Raw genomic sequence first — 26,045 nt, forward strand, 5'->3', positions numbered from 1 at the left:
TCCACCCATATTTATCCCTAAAGGGTGTACTTAGGAATTGAATGAGGAATTTGTGGTGATTTAGCTAAAAGAAAACACAGGAATCAAGATCACCTGCTACTTCTCAGCTCGTAAGAGCACGATGTGTAATAGTGGCTCTGTGATAAAGTGACTCCGCTGCATTTATTTGTGAGAAGAGAAGGCAGCAGAGAGGGAATAGTATCTTTTTCAGCAATAAGGGTGTGTTTTTACTCAAATACAATGTGTAAATATGTTGATTTACAGTTTGAAGTATATCCCCTATGCCTCCAATTGCATTTGGCACATCTCCTGGGAGCACAAGGGAATAAGACCAGGGATTGCTAAAGTGGCTAAAAAGGCAGGAAAAGATGGAATTATCAGCTTCTTTTTTAATTTGTACATCCCGAGAAGATGCAAGGGACAACACTGCAATGTGCTGGGGGCCTTTGCCAACACACACCCCCTCGGCCCCCCCAGTCACATCCATCAGACGAGAGGAGCAAGAAATCTCTGCAGCCTCTGCGATGCGATGTCCCCACAGAGCTGGGACCGTTCGTCACCCGCCGCCTCATCCCGTGCAGCCTTTCTGGGAGTCCAGCAATAAAAAAAAAAAAAAAAAAAGAAAAATAATTAAAAATGTAAATACCTGTCCATGGCAAACACACAGTCCTGGGCTCCCACTGTCCAGCCTGGATTAGGCTGAGGACCCCCAGGTTCAAGCTCCCCGTGCCCACAGCCACGCTGGCCAGGGCTGTGCGAGTCAGAAACGGTGGCTAAGGTCCTTTGCACAACAAGGGCAGGAAACGAAACTCAATTTTTCCCCAAAAAAAGTAGAGCTGAGTTTGCAATTCTGACCCAGCAAGCCAGATTTTTTCAGCCCTGGAATGCTAGGTACCATCCCTGTGGTATCAGGGCTCCCCACCAGCGTTATGAATTTAGTCTCTTCTGGCTTTTCCCACTGAGGAATAAACATCCCTGAGCCTGATTTTGGGGTTTCTCCCTGCCAGGAGGAGCCGTAGCCCCAGTCTCACTGAGCAGATGGAGCATCCTCGGCAGCTCTGGTCCATGGGGACAAATGAGGGACCAGGAGCAGCCAGGGGGCTCAGCCCCAGGTGGAAACATGGCCCGAAGTGATGGGCTGGGATTTAAAATACGGGTTTGATCAGAGCCACGCAGCTCAGTTGGGCTTTTCTGTTGAATTTCTTTTGTAGAGTATCAGTCCGGTGCTAAATTGTCTATTTAATTAGTTAAAAATAGCCCAGGCGTTTCCCTGCCCGGAGACCAGCACTTCTTTTGATGTGGCAGCTGTTCTGCTGCTTCGCTGAAGTCTCCTCCACCTGGGCTCGAATTAATTAATCCCAACTCTCCCCAAAATCCTCCCCTCCAGAAATCCTGCAGCCAGGAACGGCCCGGGAGCAGTTGCTTCAGGGAGGTTTCCTTGAGAAGATGCTGATGGGATGGGGGGGATGCAGCCCCCAGCCTCCATAGGGCATATTTCTACTTTCGTCCTGTGTTGCTTCCCAGGAATGGGGGGGAAAAAAACTCAAAAAAAGGCAATATAAGTCCAGGCCATCCCAGCAGGGTGGGATGCAGTGGGGAGCCCCTGGCCAGACGGGCTCGGGGTGCTCGGTGCTGCCCAAGAAAACTCCCGCCTTGACGAAGGAGGAAGGAAAATAAAATAAAAAATAACCCCCAAAAAAATCCTGCTGCACTTCACTTCCCCCATCAATAACATTTTAATTTTCCAACCTGACAAGCCGAGATCTATCGCCAGGCACAGCCGGGAACAGCTTCAGCCGCCGCCTTATTAGCGGCACCGCGCTCTGCCACGCACCCGCCATAAATTACCTCCTACTCTCTGCTGGCAGCGGGGCTCATTTTTTTGGGGAGAATCGCAGGAGAACCAGGCTGAGCATCACTTTTAACACCTCCCTGCACTGTGGGAATGGGCTGGGGGTCCTGACCCCCCCCCCCCCCCCCCCCCCGAACTGTATGCACTAGGCCAGCACGGCCCTTCTCGCTGCAAATATTGGGCTGCAGTCCATGTCCCTGTGTGCCCGTGTCCCTGCATCCTCCCAATCTGTATCCCCCAAGCTGCGTCCCCCAACCTGCATCCTCCCAACCTGCACCCCCCCAACACACATCTCCCCACCCTACATCCTCCCAATCTGCATCCCCCAACCTGCATCCTCCCAACCTGCATCCCCCCAACCTGCATCCCCTCACCTGCGTCCTCCCAACCTGCATCCCCTCACCTGTATCCTCCCAACCTGCATCCCCCCAACCTGCATCCCCTCACCTGCGTCCTCCCAACCTGCATCCCCTCACCTGTATCCTCCCAACTTGCATCCCCCCAGCCTGCATCCTCCCAACCTGCATCTCCCCCAACCCGCATCCCCCCCCAACCCGCATCCCCCCCCAACCCGCATCCCCCGCCGTGGTCCAGCTGCCAGAGGATGCTCTGGCTGGGGAGGGTCGCATCCCATTTTGCCGTGCAAATCCCACGCAGAGGGAGGGAACCACAAACAAAACACGCTCAGGAGCATAAAGCCGGAAAAAGAAACAAAACCAAACCAAGAACCACAACTGCGCCCCCCGATGTGTGGGGAAAGGGCCGGTTTGGGGGGGCGGGGCGCTGCAGCACCTGCGTTTGCAGCTGCGCCCCCTCCCCGTTCTGCGACCCGCGACAGCCCCGGGAGGCTCCCGGGACCGGCGGCCACGGGCGGAGGGACGGGCGCGGTGCGGGGGGCACCCGGGACACCCCGCCGCGGGGAGCGGCGCAGGCGCCTTCGCGCAGCGCAGCCTTTTGGCCGCGCGGAGCCGCCGTCTGCCTGCGTCACGTGGGCGCCGCCGCCGCCAGGAGCGGCCGGGCAGGGCGGAAGTGGCGGGCGCGGCGGGATGGAGGGGACGCTGGAGCAGCACCTGGAGGACACGTAGGGGCTGGGGGGGGGTCCGGGGGGAGGGCCCGGGGGGCAGCGGCAGTGCCCGTGCCCCACCAGGGCCGCGGGGGCGGGGGGTGAGGGGGCCGGGTGGGCACGGGCCGGCCCGAGGCCCGGCGCGGCCTCCCCGGCGCTGAGCGCCGCTTCTCCCCCCGCAGCATGAAGAGCCCGGCCGTGGTGGGCGTCCTCTGCACCGACTCGCAGGGGCTCAACCTGGGCTGTGAGTAACCGAGCGGCGCGGGGGGCCCCGGGGCTGCCCCACCGGAGGGCCCGGCCGTGCCCGGTCCCTCGAAGGACTGGGGGGGGGGGGGGGCGGTTTGGAGGGGGGACGGGGCCCCCCCGGTTTGAGGGCACTGGTGTGGGGGCCTCCCGCACCCCCTGGGGACACCGGGCCCTGCCCTGCCGCAGCTCCCACCCCTCGCTCCTCTTTTGGGGGTCCCCTCGGGCACCCACCTGCATCACGGCACTTAGCTTTCCGCACGCACTGGAGGATTCCGGAGCCAGCTCTGGAAATTCAGGATTTCGGGTGGTTTGAGGGCAGCAGTTAGGGGAGAAGCTGCATCAGCCCCCAGGGGAGCAAATGGCCCCGTGCAGGTGCAGCCCCCCCGGCCCTGGGGGGAGGCCGCTTCACACGAAGCACCGTCAGAGCGTCCCTGCCACTGCGGCCACCATCTCCCACCTCTCGCAGGCCGAGGGACCCTCTCGGATGAGCACGCCGGAGTCATCTCCGTCCTCGCCCAGCAGGCAGCCAAGCTCACCTCCGACCCGACCGATACACCCGTGGTGTGCCTGGAGTCGGACAGCGGGTGAGTGCCCAGCCCAGAGGTGCCACTTTTCCTGCTCCGTTTGCCTTTTCCCCCCAGCCCTGGGGCCCTCCCCAGAGTCAGATCCCCAGAGCAGCTTTTCTGATCTTGAGCTCAACTGGCAGATGTGGAGGAAGCCTCCATCTCTGCAGCCTTGGGGGGAAGGTCGTCACTGCCATAGGCATGTGAATTCATCAGATTCATGGGAATTTGGGAAGCAGACACTGTAAAAGCCAGGAGGAAGCCTTTTGGGGGGGGCTGGTTACTGCAGCTCTGCACTTCTTCTGCACTTGGAATTCCCACGGATAACGAAGGCCGTGCTGTAGGCAGTCAGTGTGGTCAGCAAGGACTTCTCCAGCGCTCTGCACGGGAGCGACAGGTCTGGCACAGAGCTGGGGGTTGCTGCAGCCACTGAGTGACAACCCTGTCCAGTTTCCCACCCATGTCAGCTCCTCCTCCTCACAGCTGGCTTCTCAACTGCCTCAGCGCTTTTCTCGTTCTAGGAACATCATGATCCAGAAGCACGACAGCATCACTGTAGCAGTGCACAAGCTGGCATCCTGACCTTCGGGAACCTGCGCAGCACTCCGCTCCCACCTCCGGCCCAGCTCCTCCTCACTGGACAACCACTCTCCTCCGCTGCTCCAGCGCAGAACGTGCTTGTAGTACCAAACCTGGGCTGAAGGCTCTCTCCCTCTCCACTTAACAGCTTCTGTGCAGCTATCAGGGTCTCCAACTCCTATTTTAGCACTTGTGCTGCTGAGGATGAAACGTGGGTCACTCACCAAGCTTGTGTAACTCAGATACTATGAGGGGGGGGGGCGGTGTGGCCTTAGTTGTTGGAGAAATCAATAAATGACCTGCAAAAACACACCTTGGCCTCTCTTTGCTCCCGCTATGAAAACTGTTGCCCATTGCTTTGCTTGTTTCCAAACGTCTCCCAGTCCTTTCTTCGTTAGCGTTTTCCTAGAGCAGAGGAGCAGCGCACAAAGACATGAATTAACAGACGCTCCTCCAGTGGAAGAGGTACAAACACTTCCCGAGGAATTTCTCCTAGGAAATGTTTAGCCCCCTCTAGTTAAATGTTCTGTGTGACAGTTACTTGCTTACTATGCCTCGGATTGAAGTTCAAACCTGAACGTGCTGGCCCTGCCCGCTCCCTGTGTGAACTGGAAATGGGTGTTGACAACGTTCTCCCAAGTCCAGGCCTCCCTTCCTTCTTACAGATTCGAGCATTTGAAATGGTGCAGGGCAAAAATCCTGCGGAAAGGCTTTCCCCTTGAGAATCTGCCACGCTCGAATGTCTGAAGGAGTGAAAAGGAGCTGGCCTGCAGCGGAGGGGAGGCTTCACAGCAGAGCATGAGCTCACAAACTGGGCTGGCTCAGAGATAAAATAACAGTCACACTGCTTTGACTTTACTACTAGGAGCAGCTCCGCTTGCCAGCCACATTCCCAGTCTCGAAGCTGTTGCTGTGGATGAAGCGGGCAGTAGGGACGAGCCCGCGCAGCGAGGTCAGTGCTAATGCCACAGAACGCCCCGGCCGTGGCAGCAGGAGTTGGCGTGTCCAAGCTCTGCGATGGTGTTGAAAGGTCCCTGTTCTCCCCCTGACAGCCCTCGGAGCTGGAAGCAGCTCGGGCTGGAGCGTTTCCTCCCGGACATCCGAGAGCCGTGAGCACAGATCCTGCAGTGGATGCTGCTGCCTTCTCCCCAGCACCCCACCCACCAACGCCCCCGTTCTTCAAGCCCTTCAGCCATACTCAGTGCAAAAACCTCTCCACTTAAATCAAAGCTTAACGCGCAGATTAAAACTCCTACTGTAGGGAAAGCTCCTCCGCAGGGTCTGCTGGATCCTGAGCTCCTCCAGCACGACGGAGCATTGCCGTCTCTGCCGAGGGAGGGAGCAGAGATCAGTATCACGACCCGACAGTTTTACCTGACCTCAGGAACGCCGAGCGGGGTGACGGGCTGTGTTTACCCACCCGTTTGGGCATGTTTACAACCGAGGCACGGAGCCAACGCCAAGCTGGCACAACTACCAGCTGTTCCCAAGGGCTGCAGCAGCACAGCTGCTCCGCTCCAGCTGCCCAGCATCTTAGCTGGAAAAGCTGAAGTTTTCCAGGCTGTCCCCTCTTAAGTGACGCAGTTTCCCAGGCCGAGGGACAGGCAGGGACTGGGCTCCGCTCCCCTGCGGCCGCCAGCAGCCCGGGGCTTGGCTTCAGGCCACCATTGCCACCCACTGCTCCACTCAACATCTGGCAAGACCCAGGGCTTTGCCCGGAGCTCTAATCCTCACAGGCTTCCCCTCCTCTTTCCTCCCAACAGGATTTCTGCTCTGAAAGCTCCGGGTTTCCTGCTCCTGGCTGGGGAAGGGGAGGGACTCCTGGCCTTGGGGCCTCACAAGCTGAGCTCTGCCTCCTGGGAGGAGGAGGACGGGCTCCATGTCCTGGTTCAGGGCTCGTCCAGAAGAACGGACACCATCGTTCGTCCTCACCGGAGGCGAATGAAGGACCAGACTTCGGGGTGCCGAGACAGGAAGGGGGGATTTAGTCTCTGGAGCAAATGAAGAGACGATTCCTCTTCGCAATCGAGTGTTTCGGGGAGGATTTTCCAGCATGCTGCAGCAGGACGGTAAGGAAAAGTTTCAGGTTCATCAACCCCGACTGCTCCAGGGTCCAGCTGCTCCCTTGGGCAGGACCCTGCCGCTGCCAGAGGCACGGGACGGGTGAGAGGATGGAAAGGAGATAAGCAGAGAAGGATGGGGAAGGGAGAGCTTCCCAGGAGAGCTCCGAGATGGATACAGACAGACAGTGGCCCCCCCGACTTCTGGCACAACCCAAACTATCCGCTCCAAAGCGGCAGCGAGGTGCTTCTCGCTGAAAATGCCTTAAAGCTCAAGTGGTCACAGCAATTTGAGGCGGGGGGGAGGAGAAAAAAAAAGATGTTAACCTGTTTGCAGGCAGCGACAACGTGCAACTTAGCATCTGTTGGCAAAAAGGTCGGGAAAAGCTGCACCCGCCCTCAAAAGCTTTTGCGAGTTGAACACGGAATACTGGTGCCTCCCTCGGGAACAGCAAAGCAGCCGAAGGGTCGAGGGCAGCGATGCTTCCACAGGAGCAGGTTTTGCAGGTCAATTGAAACAGCAGCTGAGTGAGATATTCATGTGTCCTGAAATCCTCATTTCCAGGGAAAAGGGAGGAGGAAGGGCCAGAGGCTCCAGCAGCCGGGAAAAGCCCAGGCACCGACGGCACGGACGGAGGGTGGGCGTGTGGAGTGGTGTTCCACTTCTTCTTGGTAAGCAGAGAGCAAACTCACCCAAACCTCCTGAGGCCGGGGCAGGTGGAAACTCTCCAGTCTCACTCAGATGGGAGATGAGGATGGGACAGGCTGATCCCACCGAGCTAAGGGCAAAACCCCGCGGTGCTTTGCGGTACCACCCATTTCCCTGCAGGCTGAGCAAAGACACACGTGAAATGCCACCTGAAAACATCTCAGCTGATGTAAAGGAAGGTGCCCAACCTGCAGCCCAGGGCCAAAAGGCAGCTGGTGATGCTAAGATGACTCTTCCCTACTCATCCACACCATCACTGGGGTGTCAAACCCCCAAAGGGATGTCTTGTACCTTCAGGATGGGCGAGATCCCGCCGTGGGGCAGCAGAGGATCGGATCCAAGATGGGTCCCCAGGGACCAACAGCAGGACCAGCACAGGGTGCAGACAGCACACACGCTCGGGTCTGCTCTCCCAGGAGGACCAGGCATCTCAACACCACTTAAAGGCACTAATTCTCTGTGCTACAGGCTTTAATAGCACCCACCATCTTCCCATCAGTGAGGAAGACAACGCCATCCCCCAGCTAGGAGAGCTTTCCCCACTTCTGCTCCATCCAAAGTAACTCGCTGCCAATCATTAACCACCTGTCTCCGGGGATGAGGGAGGGAGTTAAAATTAAGGACACAAACTGTCCTTTGCCCCATGGCAGGACAACCCTGGGAAACCATTCCAGCAATGTCCAGCCCCACTCCACACCTCACCAACTGCTAGTGACCTTCACTAGTGCTGAGACCCATTTAGATTATCTTTTAGTATTAAAAAAAAACAGCTAACAGAGGAAAAAAAACCAACAGAACAAACCAAAAACCCTGCAAGAGTCCAGCTCTAGTGTGATTTTGTTGCTTTTCTTTGGAAAAGCCAGTTTGCTCAGAAGGTTTTTTGAGGGTCTGTTAATAAACCGCAGCGTGGCCACCACCGGCCCACCCGGTCGATGTTCCCCAACACACGCTACACCACGTGTCCCAAGTTTGTTTTTCCCCAAACTCAACAAATTATCCAAGAAGGAAAAGCTTTCCCTCCCCGCCTGACCCCCAGTGGCATCTCACCTCCACCTGCTTCCGATTTAGGTCAACGTACTCGTGATGGGGATGCTCAAGACCTTTGGGATTTTTTTCGTGGCTTTCCGAGAGGAGGTGGGGGGCTCCTCCGAGCAAGTCAGCTGGATCGGCTCCATCATGTCTTCCCTGCGCTTCTTAGGAGGTGAGCTGGTATCCGTAAGGACTGGGGCAGCGCCTCAACCTCAAGCCCATTTTCTTTCATATAAGGGGCCCTGCAGATGCTCTGCGGATCCGATGTCCATCACAGACGGACACGGCTGGTACCCACGTGTGCTTAGCAGGAGCATGGTCCAAGGATGGGGATCATGTGGATCAGGATATCTCACTCCAGCAGGTTTGTTGGAGTCCCCAACATCAGAAGGACATGGAGCTGCTGGAGCGGGTCCAGAGGCAGCCACAGAGATGCTCTGACGGCTGGAGCACCTCTGCTATGGAGACAGGCTGGGAGAGTTGGGGCTGTTCAGCCTGGAGAAGAGAAGGCTCCAGGGAGACCTTCCAGCACCTTCCAATACCTAAAGGGGCTACAGGAAAGCTGGAGAGGGGCTTTGGACAAGGGTGTGGAGTGACAGGACACGGGGCAATGGATTTAAACTGGAAAAGGGGAGATTTAGATTAGATATAAGGAGGAAATTTTTCACTCTGAGGGTGGTGAGACACTGGAGCAGGTTTCCCAGAGAAGTTGTGGCTGCCCCATCCCTGGCAGTGTTCAAGGCCAGGTTGGATGGGGCTTTGGGCAACCTGGTGTAGTGGAGGGTGTCCCTGCCCATGGCAGGGGGGTTGGAACTGGATGATCTTTGAGGTCCCTTCCAACCCAAACGGTTCCATGATTACATAAGCTCAGAGCAAAGCCAAACACCAATATGATTGCAGCTCAGCTGCTCAGCAGCTGAATAATTCAGGCTGCTGAGCGTGGTGTGCATGAAGAAGCAGGCTTGGGACATCTGAACGTGTGGGCTTTGACTCCATCCCCTGCCCCATCCCCTGAGCTCCCAGGGTACGAGGCACAGTCTCTTGGCCGCTCTCCTGAACATCAGCCCATCCCAAGTTCCTCGTGTCCCCCCATCCCTCCGCTTGCCAGGCCACCAGATGCAGTGGCCCCCATACAAGCCCCACACCCTGCAAAGCATCATTTGGCATCTTCAGCCCAACATTTCTCCCTCCTTTCCCTTCCAGCCCCGCTCGTGGCCGTGGTCTGCAGGAGGCTGGGCGAGCGGCCGACCTCCATCATCGGGGCCGGCTTGGTGGGAGGGGGCTGCCTGCTGAGCACGCAGGCCACCAGCGTCCCCTTCCTCTGCGTCTCCATGGGACTCCTCCTGGGTGAGCAGCCTGCGAGCCGCAGTCGGGCAGAGATTCGCTGAGGAAAAGCAGCTCCTTTAGCGTGAAACCCCAGAGCTTCACGCTCAGGAGCATAAAATGCCAATTTTAACATGCTGGACTCAACTAATTTTGCTTTTTTTTCCCCAGACCCAACGTGGTCTCTGGCCTTTTAAAATCTCTTACTAAAAGCACACAGCCTCGAAACCCCCAGATCTAGGGGAAGGTGTCCCTGCCCATGGCAGGGGGGTTGGAACTAGATGACTTTAAGGTCCCTTCCAACCTAAACCATTCCATGATTCCATGAAGACACTAACCACCATGCATGAAATCTTATTCTCCACTGACTGCAACAGCAAAAGTCCCCCCCCCTTTCAGCCCGTGAACCCTACAGAGCAGCTCTGCTCTGGGGACAACGAGCTTGGGATGGCATGACTTTGAATTCCCAAAGCTCCCGGTACGAAGAGGTCACTTTTTGGGCATGGAGGTCTCATTTCTCCCCTTCCCGTAGGGATGGGTTTCTGCTGCCTTTACCAGGCGGCCGCGGTGATGACGGCCAAGCGCTGCAGGACACGGCTGGCTTTCTCCAACGCCGTCGCCCGCTCCGGGATGGGGCTGACGTTTCTAATTGCGCCGTTCACTCAACTGCTCATTGATTTTTACGGCTGGCAAGGTGAGCGCATCTCCCATCTATCCAAACTCACCAGCATTAAAAGAGTGTCTGAGGATATCTGGGCAGGATGAGAGGATCTTGTTAAAAATTAAAACTGGATGCGCTGAGGGACAACTCTGCCTCTGCTAGGATAGTTTGGGAATGTCTCGTTAATGATTAAACACTTAATCAGTCATTAAAGTCAAGTCAGAGTCAAAACAGAGATCTAAAACCAAAACTGAAAATCTCTACTTTTATTACACCGTTTCAGGCCATCTTGAAGGTCCATCACATGTCATGGACTTCTAATGAGGGGAAACAAAACAAGCTCCCAAATTCCAGAGGTAGCTCTGGATTCGTTGCGTGCATCACAGCGAAAGGGACTTGCAGCCAGAAAAGCAGCAATAAAAGCCCCTGTAAGATCCCTTCTCCTTAGGACAGAGCTTTCTCCATGTTCAGTACAAACTATACCCTCTTCTAGAAAGGTCATTTCCTACTGCTCCTCCCTTCCCACGCCAAAAAAAACCCCATCCTCTGTCTTCCCTCAGGTACTCTCCTGATTTTTGGAGGCATCATGTTAAACCTCGTGCCTTCCAGCATGCTGCTGCGACCTGTCCGCACGCAGCCGCCTCGACGTTCCTCTGCTAAAAATCAAGACCGTGGGTCTTCAACGACAAAGAAGGATTTGGAAACCCTCCATAGATGCTTAGATGAAACCACTCACAGGGAAATACAGTTTGGCAGTGCACAAGACCTTCCCACCACGGAGGGAGCCATGATGCCCCATGGCAGAGATGTCTCTGGTCCAGTAAATACGTCGGCTTTGGAAGGGCTTGAGAAACCCACTGTGGACAGCTGCTCACCAGAAACAGCCACCGAGGCCACGGGAAGCCACAAATCCCTTCCACCGGCCAAAAAAGAAAATTCGGAGCCTCTCCTCGACTTCTCGCCACTGAAGGATCCCGTCTTCTACATTTTCACGTGGTCTTTTTTGTTCAGCCACTTGGCCTACTTCGTGCCCATCTTCCACCTGGTAGCCAGAGCCAGGACGCTGGACATCAGCAGCATGGATGCCTCTTACCTCGTTTCAGTGGCAGGTAGGCAAAAAAGAGTCTTTTGAACCCATTTTAAAATCACAACGATACCGAAAGAGGAAAGAAACACAACACGAATCTTGCCAAGAAATAGTTCCAACCATGTCCTAGAATAAATCTTCATGGAAGAGGTTTAGCTCACAGCCCTTACCCCTCTCCTGTATATATAGCGTCGCCTTCTGTACATGCATAAAGTCGCTCTCACATGGTGGGTGGTTCTCTCAACCTAAGCTAGATGATCCCCCATCCTCACCACCCCGAACAAAGACAAGTTTCCGATGACATAGGTGCTATCTGTCCTCCTAAAGCCTTCCCACCACGGCCCCTGCTTTGCTTAAACCCACAAGCCACAGAAATCCAGAGTCACTCAGCATTCAAAGACCTCCAGTCTGACCCAGAAACGTGGGCAGAGAGAGAAAAAAAAAATCAATGCAGGGTGGATCTACCTATTTGGATTTGGCACCTTCACCTCCAAAGGGCAAAAATACCAACGACCCACAATCCCCCAAAAACAAAACCACGCCTGATTGTAAGCAGAGATTAACATTAAAGTCACATCGAGTTAAAAAAGCGGCTCCAACCTCAGTCATCAGAAAATATTTTATTGTGCAAAAATAAATTTTACTTCTACACAGCTGTATAATGTTTAGAAATCACATCTGCTGTCAAGGTATGTACAAGGAGAGCACAGCAATTAATCTGACATTTTAAATTAAGAGAGGGAGGGACACAGAGGTCAGCAAGGAGGGTGTCAGGGAGCACTCCCCTGATCTTCAGTTCATAAAAACATATGGAGAAATGTAAAAAAGCAAGTATCAAGTTTGCTGAGCCTTCACAAAAAATGCTGGGCTTCTGCCCTTCTTTGCCTCTTTATAAAAATTGAAGTCTCATAAGCATATTTCTTCTTAATATTCTGCTTTTTCTCTGTCTTGAAAAAGAGATCAAACAGCAAGCTTCATCTTTCCAATTTTGACTGAAGGGCACTTCAGAGTTTTCTGCTGAGTGCACAGCCCTTAATTGAATTTTTACAGACCACTTTGGTGCACCCACAGGCACTTGGCAATAGCAGGCAGCGAGGTAAAGAAGGGAAAAAAAAAATTAAAAGCATAAATTTTACAACAGCCTAAAAACACCTTCCTGTAACTCCCCGGCACTTCAGCCCGTTGCGGTCACGTTCTTACGGCGAGCAGCAGGTGGAACCGGGATGCAAAGTAGTAAAAAAAAAATAAATAAAAATCAAAAATAAAGTCTTCTCTGAGGCTCTGGTGAACTCCTCTTCCCCCCAGGCATCACAGAGACGGTCAGCCAGCTGCTCTCGGGCTGGGTGGCCGACCAGAACTGGACCAAGAAGTACCATTACCACGTGGCTTACCTTGTCCTCGCTGGCACCACCAACCTGCTCTGCCCTCTGGCCACCACCTTCCCGTTCCTCATGACCTATGCCGTGGCCTTCGCTGTGTTCTGCGGTGGGTTCATGGCTCTGATTCTCCCTGTGCTGGTGAGTAGGATATTTCATTAAGAAATAATAATAATAATAAAAAAAAATAATACGTAGTATGTGGCATTTCCATCAGTACTCTAAAATAACCCGAAAATCTTTGCATAAAGCTGAATTACCCCGGGCTGTCGCAGACCTGCACGAGCAGGCTCTGCCCTCCACTGGAAAGCCCCAAATCTCCTTTCCAACCCACTTCCTGGGATCCACAGCCTGGATGTAACAGAAGTACTGGGAGTTTATTGCTGATTTTTAACGATCTTGCCCTGCTAATTGCCTTCCACGTCCTCCTTTCTAAAGGAGATTGCTCCTACTTACAGGAAAAGAATGGATTCATCCCAGTCCCCTCTCACTAATGCTAAACCAGAGGGTTGATCATATCTGCTCCTGATCCCAAAATTATCCGTAACGTGCACAGACTGGTTACGGCCAGGGAGGCATCACCACAATTCGGCACTTCTTTCTGGGAAGGAATTCAGAGTTTGAAACACCTTCCTCAAAGTCTTTGCGGAGTTACTAGTTTTGGGAGATGCCCAAGCAGCTGGAAGGCAGAAAAGCAGCTCACATCCCAGTAATTTCCATGCTGGCCTTAAGGAGGCGAGCGGATCCCAGGCTGGATCAGACCGAGAGGTGCAAAGTCCTTTCAAAACTGAAGCAGCTGAAGAGGAAACTCCCCAGAAAAAAAAAAGGGGGGGAAAAAAAAAAATCACATGTGCATTCACACAAACCCAATAACGATCCGTTTGGGTTTACAAACAGGTGGATCTGGTGGGGCTGGAAAAACTCCACAGTTACTTGGGCTTTGCTGCCTTCTTTGCCGGGATAGCAGCCGTCGGCGGACCTCCCCTCGCAGGTAACTCATGCTGCACGTGAGACACACTCACCGCAGGCATCCAGGGAGAAAACACGCTGCTGCTTCCCTCTCCTACCCGTATGCATCCCAGGATGGTCTTTCTGGATGCATCCCAGGATGGTCCAAGTGGAAAAAAAAAAAAAAAAAACCAACAACAAATAACCACCTATATTTCAGAAATTTATCTTTATACACCAGCAGTATTTTGCTGAGGAATTTGCAAAGCCCAGGTAGCAGTTTGGAAAAAAGCTGCCAGGAAAAAAAGGAGGCTAAACCTCCCCCCCCCCATTTTAACCTTGCTCACAGCAAAAGAGTAACGACCACGTTACTGTGGATTTTGCCCCCAGTAGAGCGTTGTAACACTAAACTTTGGGAACAGAGGGACCGGCGGGGAGGCACGGAGAGGGAGGGAAAGCACGGACGGGCTCTGCAGCAGTCCCACCAAGCAGAGGCACTGAACCGTAAGGAGAAGTCTCAGCAATCTCTTGTTTTGAAGAAGATTCCACAGCTCAGCTGCAAGAGCTGCTGGGCCCGAAGATAAGGAGGCTGAAAAGCCTTTCCTCTTCTCCCTCTGCCAGAAAACCAAGGCAGTTTGGGAGGATCTGGCACTTAAAAGCGAGTCTCTAGTCTCTGCTTACGAGCAAGGGACTTGTTCTCCTCCAAACATCTTGGCCAGAACAAACCTTCTCCTTTCCCTGATGACCCTTTAGCCATACCTCAGAGCTGGAAACAGGATCTAAGCTCTTCCCAGGTCCCCACGGTGCAAACAAACTAGAAAAAGCGTCAAGGTCAAATATCAGAGTGAATAACGTCCCGTCCCTCACCCAGCAAACGCACCCTGAGCACGGAGCAGAACCTGGCAACTCCTCCTTCATGTCTTGCCTCCTGCCCCACGCCTGCAGGGGCACTTTGCTCCAAGGATTCTGCAAACACCTGCTCCGTGCAAAGTTTTGGCAACGCCGCTGTACCACGAGCACACAGGAAAAAAAAATAATGGATTTCCCTAACCAATATTTCTAGGGAAAACTCAGTATATGGATGCAATTTGGAGAGACTAAAGCGTTTCACTGCGCTCTCACGGTGATGCGCCGCCCGTATCAGCTACGATCTCTCCTGCTGATGCAAAATGTATGGCCAGCAGAAAGCAATCCCTGTGCAACCAGCACAGTAAATTCCCCGACGGAGCAACAGGCAGCACGGAAAGAGGGAAATAATCCGGTGCTCTCCCCGCCACGCATCACGCGTGCGAAGGCAGCGCTTACGCTTCCGGCCGCTCCCAGGGGGGTTTCACTCGTGGGAATCATAGAATCGTAGAATCATAGAATGGTTAGGGCTGGAAGGGACCTTCAAAGGTCATCTAGTCCAACCCCCCTGCAAGGAACAGGGATATCTCCAACTAGATCAGGTTGCTCAGGGCCTCATCCAACCTGGCCTTGAACGTCTCCAGGGATGGAGCATCCACCACCTCTCTGGGCAACCTGTTCCAGTGTTCTACAACTCCTGGTAAAAAATTTTTTCCCAATATCCAACCTGAATCTACCTCCGTCTATTTTAAAACCATTACCTCTTGTCCTATCACAACAGGCCCTCCTGAACAGCCTCTCCCCCTCTTTCTTGTAGGCCCCCTTGAGGTACTAGAAGACCGCTATAAGGTCACCCCGGAGCCTCCTCTTCTCCAGGCTGAACAGCCCCAACTCTTTCAGCCTGTCCTCATAGGAAAGGTGCTCCAGCCCTCGCATCATCTTCGTGGAAGCCTTTTGCTTTCTGAAAGCGGGAACCGCTCACCGCGGGAACGCTGCTGCGTTTCGTAAAGCAAGCAGGTTTTCTGCAGGAAGCCTCCCACAGGCATCAGTCTTAATACTGGTGGGATAAATAAAGGCCACATGAAGCCAAGAAGCAAAACTCCTGCTGATCTGTCTCACTGTAGAGAGAGTGAGAGGGAAACGATTCAGAGTTCAGGGTCCGGGTTTGTGATCCAAGATAAATTCTGCAATTTTCTCTCCTAGCACAGATGTATTCAGCAGGAAAACTGAACGTGGCCAGAAGCTGCTGATTAACCCTAAGGGTCCAAAAGCCTCTGCTCCTTGCAGAATACAGAACAGGATTTAAAGGCTCTGTGAGACCCTGGGGTTTAGCACCTCTGCCCTCCCCGAAACCTTCACTTTAGAATTACAATTTTATAAAACTCAAGTATTTTGAACGCGGTGAAAGTCGAGGAATAACGAGAACTGCAAAGGTTAAAAAAAAAAAATGCTTATTTTGCATACTAGACCAAAGCCTAATCTCAATGCAATGAAAAGGTGACTTACCTGCAAATCTGTTTAACTAAAAGCCCTTAAATCCGAGGGCAGCTGGCCCGACCGAAGCCCAGGGTGAAAAGTTTGAAGGCTCCTTCACAGCTCCTCATCCACCAGCGCTGCTGGATGCTTCTGCCACGCGGGAAAACCGCCAAAACCAAACCATTCTTTTGGCAAGCTGCAAGCGAGCTAAGGAGAGAAGAGTGTATTTCATTTCTCTAAGCAGTGCAAATCAGTAACTCGAACTGCAAAAGGAAAAAACCAAACCATATCATTCCAGATTACAAAACAGATTCCAGCAACCAGGACACAAACTCCAGCCCCAGCAAATTTGGGTGGTGAAAGGGGAGAGGATGGAGCCATCTAACAACGTTTAGATGCTTTCACCTAAATTTTACCTGCATTTTCACACTAGCTATTGCTACTTAGGGCATCAGGAATAAACAACATTTCTGATTATGGATCAGCAGCACAATTTAACCAGCCTGACCACAGCTCGCAGCGTGAGTACGTGCCATGGGTCCTTATTCTGGACAGCTTAGGTGCCAGGGATTTACCAGCATTGCTTACAAAACTGCTGCTTTGCTGGAGTTTGCAATCCATGAGCTTCTAAATTCAGCTTTCTGCAGCAGGAATGATTTTTTTTTTTGGATGGGGAGTGGAGGCACAGACACCATGGGTGCTTTAAAAGGCTGGGGTGTTATGCAGTGGAAAGTGATCACTGTGTGGCCAGCAAGGAGGCAATGCTGGTCTTTCAGCACCAAAAAACACCCAGAAAAATTAAGAAATACCCTGAAGGATGTTTTACAAAATATTTTAAATAAATCAGAGCTCAGCTGGAGCACTCGGTGCTGTACCTCTCACAAATGACTACGTTAGCATCCCTTCTCCTGTCCAAACCCCAGAGACTTTCAGACAGTAAAACCAGATCCCACCTTGGAGAATAAACCGCTCCACAAAAACATCAGGGTCACGGGACAGCCACCCACGTCACCAAGCCCAGCACCACGGGACCCTCCTTTCCCACAGCAAGCTCCATCCTCGCCTGCGCCACGGCTCGCACGACATCCCTGAGAAAAGAAACCGAGCTGGAACTCCCCTGGAGAAAGGCACGAGCCAACAGAAACCGAAACCGGCGCAGAGCGAAGCAGCCTCCAGCCTTCCCTCTGTTTCCGAAGACCTCCCTGCAGCCCTGTGAATCTCCGTGGCAAGGAAAACGTCAGCACCTCTGGTTTGTCACAGCTCCCCACATTTCCCCAGCACCGGTTCCTGCCCTGCTCCCGGCACTCGCGGTAACAGCAGCAGCATCGCTGCTGCACAGCCGAGACCAGGATCTCCAGGGACCATGTTATTTCCTTTCCTAACCAGAACCCATTTAAAGAATCCCAAATTTGGGCCAGATCTGCTGTTTGTGTAAATCACGCAAATCCACGGATGTCACCGGAGGAGTTTTACACCAGTGGCAGATCCTTATAGCGGTCTTCCAGTACCTCAAGGGGGCCTACAAGAAAGATGGGGAGAGGCTGTTCAGGAGGGCCTGTTGTGATAGGACAAGGGGTAATGGTTTTAAAATAGAGGGAGGTAGATTCAGGTTGGATATTAGGAAAACATTTTTTACCATGAGAGTTGTAGAACACTGGAACAGGTTGCCCAGAGAGGTGGTGGATGCTCCATCCCTGGAGACGTTCAAGGCCAGGTTGGATGAGGCCCTGAGCAACCTGATCTAGTTGGAGATATCCCTGTTCCTTGCAGGGGGGTTGGACTAGATGACCTTTGAAGGTCCCTTCCAGCCCTAACCATTCTATGATTCTATGATCCAGCTCAGCTGTTAACCCCCCTGGGACACCCCCCATCCCACGCCACGTTTGGGACTATATTGAGGTTTTTATTACACGCAGCAGCAACTCCCATCGCTTCGCACATTTTCGGTTCAAACAGAGGAATTATCCACCTTTAAAATGATTACCTGGACATGAAATGATACGCCATGACTCAACAAAACACTTCAAGGTCATTTTAAAAGGCGACCTGCCCCCTCCCAGATTCCTGAGTCTTTATGGAATTCAGGTTTTCCTTTTAAGTGCCTGCAAAGCTACTTTTAAGCGAGTTCCCTTCAAGCTCCTGGCCTGGGATCTCTCATATCAGACAGGTTGCATTAAATTGGGTCTGCTCACAAGAAGGCAAGGCTGGAGAAGCTGGAGTTTGCAGCCCAGATGTTGCAAACCCCAACACATGCAAGTCATCCCATTCGTCCAGTGGGATCTTCCATCTGCTGCAGCAGCTGCTTTTGTGCCATTTATTTAAACAGGAGTGGGGGGGGGGAAAGGAAAAAGTCAGGGATTAAATTCAATCAAATTAAAATCCACATCCACTACAAGGATCAGAAGTTAGCTCTGGGAAGAATGACCTACAAATTTGCCTGTTATACCAATGGCAATAGTCCTGATTGTCCCTGTAATTGCTGCACGGCAGCGGGCGCCCAAAGAGTTAAAATAACTTAAAGAAAATATCTGAGGAATTCTTAAACGAGAACACACATCTTTTGCTTCCCGCCCACCTCCCAAAAATGATTTTTTCAGAGAAAAAAAATCCAACAGCTTTAATAACAACCTTTTTTTCCTGCAGGGTGGCTGTACGACTACACCCAGACATACGCCTGCTCCTTCCTCCTTGCTGGAGCCTGTGCTCTCATCTCACCTCTCTCCTTCTTCTTCGAGCCTTCGGCCCAGAAATGGAAACTTAAAAAAGCCAACCCGAACGACGGCCCCGCGCTTGGCTGAAGCCACTCCACGGTGGAAATCTGAAAGGATGGTCAGATGGATCCTGATCTGACCCACAGACCTTCTGTACCGGGGAATACAAAACAGCAGCAAAAAATGAAAATAGGAATTTTCAGATGACAGGTTCACAGTTTGGGTATTTAGGTATTTCTCCTGTACGTGTGATTAAAGCCATCTGAGAAATACGTTACGTAAAGCGTTATTTGATGGGAAAAAATAAAGTGCACGCCCGGGGGGACACGGGTCTGTCTGTATCTCAGATTTAACCCCGCGGTGTTTGGGGGTGTCAGCTCCGTATCAGAGCCCCGGAGCCGCCCCTCCAGCTTTCCCAGCCACCACCAGGGAGCAAAGCTGACTCACCTCCCGGGATGAGGCAGCCACGGACCTCGAAAGTGCCAAAGCACAGCAGGAGATTTTTTAGCTTATTCTATTCAGATACAAATAATTAGCCCCAGGGAGGGACGCAAGGATAAAGACGGTATAGAGAGATAAGGATTAAACTTCCATGAGGATACAGAGAACAGCCGCTCCACAAAACCCCCTTTTTCCATCGAGCAGGATGCTGCATCGTGGCTGCTCGGTCTCCCAGGCACGGTGTGATTTGCCACAGCGCAGAGGACCTGGAAGCAAAACCGATTCTAATTAAAGCCAGGACCACAATACAGCAAACTTCAAGATCATACCCATCGCTCGGACCCCTCTCCCCTTCTCCCCACCCTCCCGATCATCCGGCGACCCCCTGGGATTCCATGAACACAGGAAAGCAGCTTCCAGCCCCAGGCAGCAACACTGAGCCTGTGCTCAACCAGCATCCTATAGATTTAATTCCAATGGGCAACAGGGAACACAGCTGCTTTGACTTTTTCCCAATAATGAGGTTGCAATTTTTTTGCATTATCACCAGATATTTGGAATCATTACATGGATCTGGGATATCGTAAGGGCTTTACATGCAACCAGCCCAGCCACTGGCTTTTTTTTTTTTTCCTCCCCATTCCCTTCTTTTTTTTTTTAATACTAAACCAACAAGAGAGTTGTTTCCCGCACAGACACATTCCTTTAAACTGTCAAATGGATTATTTCATCCACGAAATTAAGCAGTCTATATTTAATAAAAAGCTACAGAACATCACAGTGGTATTAAGGAGCTAAAACATTGCCACAGGCAAGAAAGTTCCCTTGCAGATAACGGGCCAAATTCAGCAGTTACACAATGCCAGAGAAACCAGGCATGCTTAAATGAGGGAAAAATTTCCCCTTGAATCTTCAGTAGATGGGGAATATCAGTGCTACAAAGTGGTTAATTTTCCATATGCTGATTCACAGCTTCTCCCAACTCCTGCAGGAATCCACGGGCAACAAATGCTTCTGAAATTGTCCTTTTACACCTTAAGCACTGCCTCAAACGCGGTGCACGACTCGGATGTACCAGTTCATACCCGTATCCACGACAGGATCACTAGAGGGTCCTTTTCTGAGCAAAAGGGCTTTAAGGATAAGACGACTACTTAAGAAGCATTTAAGGCACTGGGAGTTTAAGAGGGACGAGCGGGTACCGTGTAATTTGGCTCAAGCCAGCCCTGCCCTAAGCCTTCAGCCGAGCCCTTCGGAGCAGGGACAAAGTTTTCATTTGCAAATCTGAGTTTTCACCTCTTGAAACATTACAGCTCATCGCTCTCCTACTGAACAAATCAAAGCACACCAGCAGCACTGGCTTGCTGCGGTAACAGCAACTACTAGGAGCACTTGGCTTCAGGTTTTCCAATCCAAAAGCTTCCAAAAAAGCCTCTCTTATTGTGCATCTAACACATATCTGAGCTCAGTAGTGCTTTTCGCTGTTAACAGTGTCAGCCCCAGTGATCAAAGCAACGTGGGGACAAAGAGGAGCCAACACACCACGTCCTCGCCCCGCTGCGCTCGCTCTGCGCCATTTCCAGCACCTATTCCCTTCTCCAATCTCCTTCTCTCCCTGCAAATAAAGCCACTCTGCTCAACACCACCCTCCTTTCAGCACAAGCCCTGCTACGTTTTCCCTTCTTTTGCCACCGAGAAACAACTTGCAGTGTCCTCACCTCCCATCCCACCTGCTCTGACGAACGGACTCCCTTCAAAACCTCCTGGTTTTAGGGAGGAGAGTCCTCCCCAGTCCTCTCCAGAGTAACACATGCCACCAATTCCTTACCCTTATTTAGAAAAACGGGTCTCCCGAGTGCTTGTACCCTCTCCTTCCTTCTGCAAAGGAGCAAACAGCTCAGGAGCTCTCATTTTCCACAGCACCCTACCCCACAGGTGGGCACCACCAGCCTTTATCTGCCCCCAAAATAATCCTGCAGGGGCCAAGTACCTCCCTCTAGCTTCAATTACCTCTTATCTATCAAAAGAGGTTGAGAAAACCAGTCCCTGTAATGAGAAACTCCTCCCAGCTGCCCGGCACAGCCCTACCATCGGGGTGGGAGGTGGGAGAAGAGTCTTCAAAAGCCTTCATCTTTGCGGCCGAGCAGGCTCAGGAGAAGCTCCGGTGGTCAGATACGCTTCTCTCCTCTCACACCTTTCGCTGAGAAGGCAAGAACAGAACAGATGTTTTAGCTCTCCCTGCAGCTCTGAAAGCTAAAAGCCATTTATTTACTTGCAAACACATGCATTAGAGAAACAAACAGCAACGAGGATGGGAACATCTGCCCGCAGGAAGATTTTTCCATCCCATTGAAGTCATCTTGCAAAATAACTTCACAAAGCCAGTTTTGCATAACAAAGAGCATCGTTTGGATAACTGCAAAAGCAGGGTTTGCTGGGGCACAAACCAGTTGAAAAAGCTGTCATCGTTTTGGTTGATTAGCAAATCCCCTTCGTGCCTATTCCCTTACCCAACCGCCCATTTCCAGGTTAGAGAAAACGAGCAGCAATGGCTTAAAATGATTTTTTGCATGGAAAATGCTTTGCTTAAGTGCGGTGCCCTGCCCAGTCCTCCCCATCTGGTCCTGGGAAGGTGGCAGCCCAGCGGCAAAGGACTGGATTCCCTTGTGCTTTCCAAGCCACGTGTAGCCCTCGAGCATCACCCCTGCACTGGCTCTGTATTGGAAAGAAATTGCTAACGACTTACTAGAGACCTTCCTGAGAAAACAATTTAACTTGTGATAAATTAAAAAAAAAAAAAACAAACAAACAACAACCACTTGTAAAATTAACGACAAACTCAGCACTTGGGTCACTCAGTGGAACATCTTCCTGCCCCGAGTCCATCCTTCACGCCCGGGGTAACGTGCTACGACAGGGTGTGCTGGGCTTTCAATGTGATGAGACATCAGATCCAGAAGCATTTTACCAAAGATTCCTCGGTTAGAAAACCTTCCCCAAATTCTCAGCAGGAAGACGGGGCAGAGGAACCAACCCAAAAGCTCTCTCCAGAAGACGCGGTGACACGGGGCTGCCGGAGCTCGCTGGCCAAGCACCCAAGCGACCAAAGGTTTTTACAACAACCAGCCTCCAAACTTCACCAGATCCCAACAGAAACCTGGTGCAGAAGGTTTCTCCTCCAGATGCCTTCAAAACAAACCTCTAACTTCTTTATCTAAAGTTTTCTGAGTATCAATGGACAAGGGGCTGTGAGCCTGACTAATTCTGTCACTGCAAAATTAAGAAAGGGAGAAGAAAAGATGGACTTGGCTTCTCCACGACACGGCAGCACACGCTGCTGCAGTTAAGGATTAGGCTTCATTTCATCCTAACAACTTGGCTGCAAGGCGACCATCCTTCCTGGGAGATACAGTGGGGGAAAAATGCCTCTTTTTTGTCATTACTCAGTGATTTATTCCCAGCTATAATCCTGGAAGGCAGCTCCGGGAGCTAGAGCTCCCACCAAAACCAGAGCACTGGGACCTCGCTGCCATCTCAGCCCTGCCCAGAGCAGCCCAGTCACCCTCTGCCACCCATTGGGACCCAGCACCGTGCTTGTCAGTAAAGATGGGGTTCAGAGTGATTTTTTTTAAGTGAAGTTTGAAGTTTCCACCTTCAGAGAAACGTGGCATGTCAACATCATGGTCGTGGCAATCCCAGGCATAAATACAGACTGGGTGGTGATTGGATCGAGAGCAGCCCTGAGGAGAAGGACTTGGGAGTACTGGTGGACGAGAAGCTCAATATGAGCCGGCAATGTGCTCTTGCGGCCCATAAGGCCAACCGCGTCCTGGGCTGCATCAAGAGGAGTGTGGCCAGCAGGTCGAGGGAGGTGATTCTCCCCCTCTACTCTGCCCTTGTGAGACCTCACTTGGAGTACTGCGTCCAGTTCTGGAGCCCCCAACATAAGAAGGACATGGACCAGTTGGAGAGGGTCCAGAGGAGGGCCACGAAGATGATAAGAGGGCTGGAGCACCTTTCCTATGAGGACAGGCTGAAAGAGTTGGGGCTGTTCAGCCTGGAGAAGAGGAGGCTCCGGGGTGACCTTATAGCGGTCTTCCAGTACCTCAAGGGGGCCTACAGGAAAGATGGGGAGAGGCTGTTCAGGAGGGCCTGTTGTGATAGGACAAGGGGTAATGGTTTTAAAATAGAGGGAGGTAGGTTCAGGTTGGATATTAGGAAAAAATTTTTTACTATGAGAGTGGTAGAACACTGGAACAGGTTGCCCAGAGAGGTGGTTGATGCTCCATCCCTGGAGACGTTCAAGGCCCGGTTGGATGAGGCCCTGAGCAACCTGATCTAGTTGGAGATATCCCTGTTCCTTGCAGGGGGGTTGGACTAGATGACCTTTGAAGGTGCCTTCCAGCCCTAACCATTCTATGATTCTATGATTCTATCACGTCAGCTCTCCTCTGTCTTTGGGTGGGAATGATGTCTAACTGCTACAGAGTCATCTAAAGAGACTTTGATGAGAGCAAATGGATTAAAACTTGCTGTTCGAAGTAGTTCAGGAAAATAAAAATAAAAAGAGAGGCAGGTTGGGAAAGGCATCACAGAAAAGAATACTTCCAGTGCCCGTGCCGGGTATGTCGGCAGGACTGATTTACGAGGTGGGCACCTGCTGGATCTTAATCCTGGCTTCAACCGATTGGGCACACGGCAGGAGAAAAAGCTGCTCAGACTCAGCTCAGGTATAGAAAAAGCTACGGCAGCCGGTACAATCTGAGACAGCACCAAAAAGCACACGGCACGAGTCCTTAAGTCACGCTGGAATTATTTGATGTTCTTATTTTATAGAGTCTTATTTGATATTATTATTTTCCAGAGTCATGGTACAGCTCGCAGGGCCCCGGCTGGCAGCTCTGGTTCCCCTCCCTCGTTCCGTACGGGTGCGAACCTGCTCCGGGTCACTAAAATTCAGGGTGGGAGATTTTAAGACAAGGATTTAGCCATTCCTCGGCACACAACTTAACCTCTTCTCCCTGCTCGTGCTCTCCATGGTCAGCCTCTCTTCTCAATAAAAAAAAAAATAAAAATCTACTAATAACCAAGGCTGGCACTTTCCCACTGCGCCTCTCAGGTGCCAACGACTGATCAACCCCGGCACTAAATACAGGGAGATTCGATCCTGGTATTTATCACATAATAAAACGTCACAATAAAATCCCCTCCAAAGGATGAGCTGGAGTCATTCCAGATGTTTCTCCAACATCCACGAGCTCTGGGTGAGCTCGAAGAGCCGAACGGGCACCACGCGCCCGCTTGCAGGCCTGAGACCAGGGCGAGGGGCGAGAAGTTCTGGGTTTAACCCATCACCTGGGATCTCACGTTGACCCTTTCTTGGCACCTCGGCTGCTTTACACACAAAACCACTGCAAGATTCTCACCTATGGCGATACAGCAGGAAACACCGGCTTTGCAGGACACTCATTAACCACGGATGGGACAAAAAAAAAAAAATCTACATAATTCAGATTTTGCAGGAGAATAAAAAGCTCTTTCAGGCTGCGGCAGCCACAGCTCTGGTTTTCGGGCAGTGATACACCCCAGACGAGGTGCTCCACCTACCAACGCTCCTGAGGTTTCTGCTTTTCCCTTAAGCCACAGGAAGAAAGTGAAAAGGAATTGAAAATAGCTGGGTGAGGATATGACACCACGGCCTTCCAGCAACAGGAAACACGGCTGTCCTTCCTTCACCCGCTTCCTTGGCAGACACCGCGTGCGGTTTCGGCTGTTTACTTGCCCTTACACACACTGATAAGAGGAACACTCGGCTTTTTGGCTTTTTTTTGTGCTTGTTTCCCTCCCTGCCTGGAACACGTCCCGCAGCCGGGTCTCTGGGACCAGCCGTGTTTGCGACGCAGAGCGTCGTTAGGCTGAAATTCGGCAAAGCCTGAATTAAAAAGTTTTCACTTCCAGGGAGATGAAAGCCTCGGCAGGAGGCGGGGAGTTTTAAAAAGCAACAAAAAAAACGTCTTTAAAGGTGGCAGAACTATTTTCATTGAAGTCGATGGGAATCAATCAGCTATTCTAATGAAAAGAAAAAACTAAATTAAAACAGATGTTTGAAAAAAACAGAAGTTTTAGCTTTAGCTAAGAGATCCTCATGGAAAAGCTCCCAAGCCTGCAGTAACCACTAAGGAGATGGGAACTCTTGCTCACGGGCAGTTTCAGAAGTAATTTATGGGTCAAAGTCTCCTTTTCCAAAGCGATACAGACTTTGCCTCCTAAGTCACCGCTGAACTTTGCAGAACTTTCCCCTACAGATATTTCTCACGTGGGCGAGATGGGGCAAGGCTTGCACTCTGGCTTGGGAGAGGCAGCGGGTGTCTTTACACCACCCCAACGACTAATATAATGCCAAGAAAATTGATCTCCAACCCCTCAAACCTTTGGTCAAGCAGGAAAAGGGAGCTACGGCCAAGCTGGCTGAGATAAGGCTGGTTGGTGTATCTGGTTCCAGGCTCTCCCAGCCTCAACCTGCTGCTGGGACACAAGTCTGAGCACCATGAGGAAGAGCAAAGGTGTTTGTTAAAAGCTGTCCAACAGCCCAGAACATGTCTATGCCGATACGGCTCAGCGCAGGAGAAGAAAGCTGGCCTGGCAGATGTGGAACACGAAGTCTTGTATCCATCCACCCAAGAGAAGAAGCACGAGAAACAACGTTCCCGTCCTCGCCGGGCCATCCCGCAAGCCTTGGCTGGTTCACACACTCATCCTGCCCCGAACCTTTGCCCAGGCGGGCAGCGGTGCTGGGTTCAGGGCTGAAGCACCCAAGCCTGGCCTGCTGACACTACACACAACGCCCAAAACCAGTCCCTTGGCCAAGTGGGCTTCAAACACCACCATGGCCCACAGGACAACCACCCTTGAACAGCAACAAGAGCTGAATACAACCCTCATGAGACCTCGTTGGCTTCCCTTAACTACAAATCCTCCTGCACCCTACGTGTGTCCTGAGAAACACCTAAAATGTCTCATTTTACAGGCCTGAAACGCAGCACTAGCACATGAAAGGAGACACAGACTGAAGGAT

The 26,045-nt window shown here is 51.9% G+C and overlaps 2 protein-coding genes across 2 annotated transcripts; both read left to right on the top strand.

The window, feature by feature from the left end:
* The first annotated feature begins 2,875 nt into the window (after window positions 1-2,875).
* Window positions 2,876-4,615, top strand: LAMTOR5 (late endosomal/lysosomal adaptor, MAPK and MTOR activator 5). The gene is made up of 4 exons (XM_086627359.1): window positions 2,876-2,933; window positions 3,098-3,159; window positions 3,628-3,745; window positions 4,246-4,615. The coding sequence occupies exons 1-4, from the start codon at window positions 2,899-2,901 to the stop codon at window positions 4,304-4,306; spliced, it is 276 nt and encodes a 91-aa protein (XP_086483485.1). The 5' UTR covers window positions 2,876-2,898; the 3' UTR covers window positions 4,307-4,615.
* A 2,300-nt stretch (window positions 4,616-6,915) lies between these two features.
* Window positions 6,916-18,616, top strand: SLC16A4 (solute carrier family 16 member 4). Its single transcript, XM_086627356.1, has 8 exons — window positions 6,916-7,035; window positions 8,141-8,273; window positions 9,305-9,448; window positions 9,957-10,118; window positions 10,646-11,194; window positions 12,478-12,689; window positions 13,446-13,539; window positions 18,462-18,616. Exons 2-8 carry the CDS (start codon window positions 8,156-8,158, stop codon window positions 18,614-18,616), a joined length of 1,434 nt encoding a protein of 477 aa, XP_086483482.1. The 5' UTR covers window positions 6,916-7,035; window positions 8,141-8,155.
* The last annotated feature ends 7,429 nt before the right edge of the window (window positions 18,617-26,045 follow it).

This window comes from Tauraco erythrolophus, chromosome 27, assembly GCF_009769465.1.
Source record: "Tauraco erythrolophus isolate bTauEry1 chromosome 27, bTauEry1.pri, whole genome shotgun sequence".
Taxonomy (NCBI): domain Eukaryota; kingdom Metazoa; phylum Chordata; class Aves; order Musophagiformes; family Musophagidae; genus Tauraco; species Tauraco erythrolophus.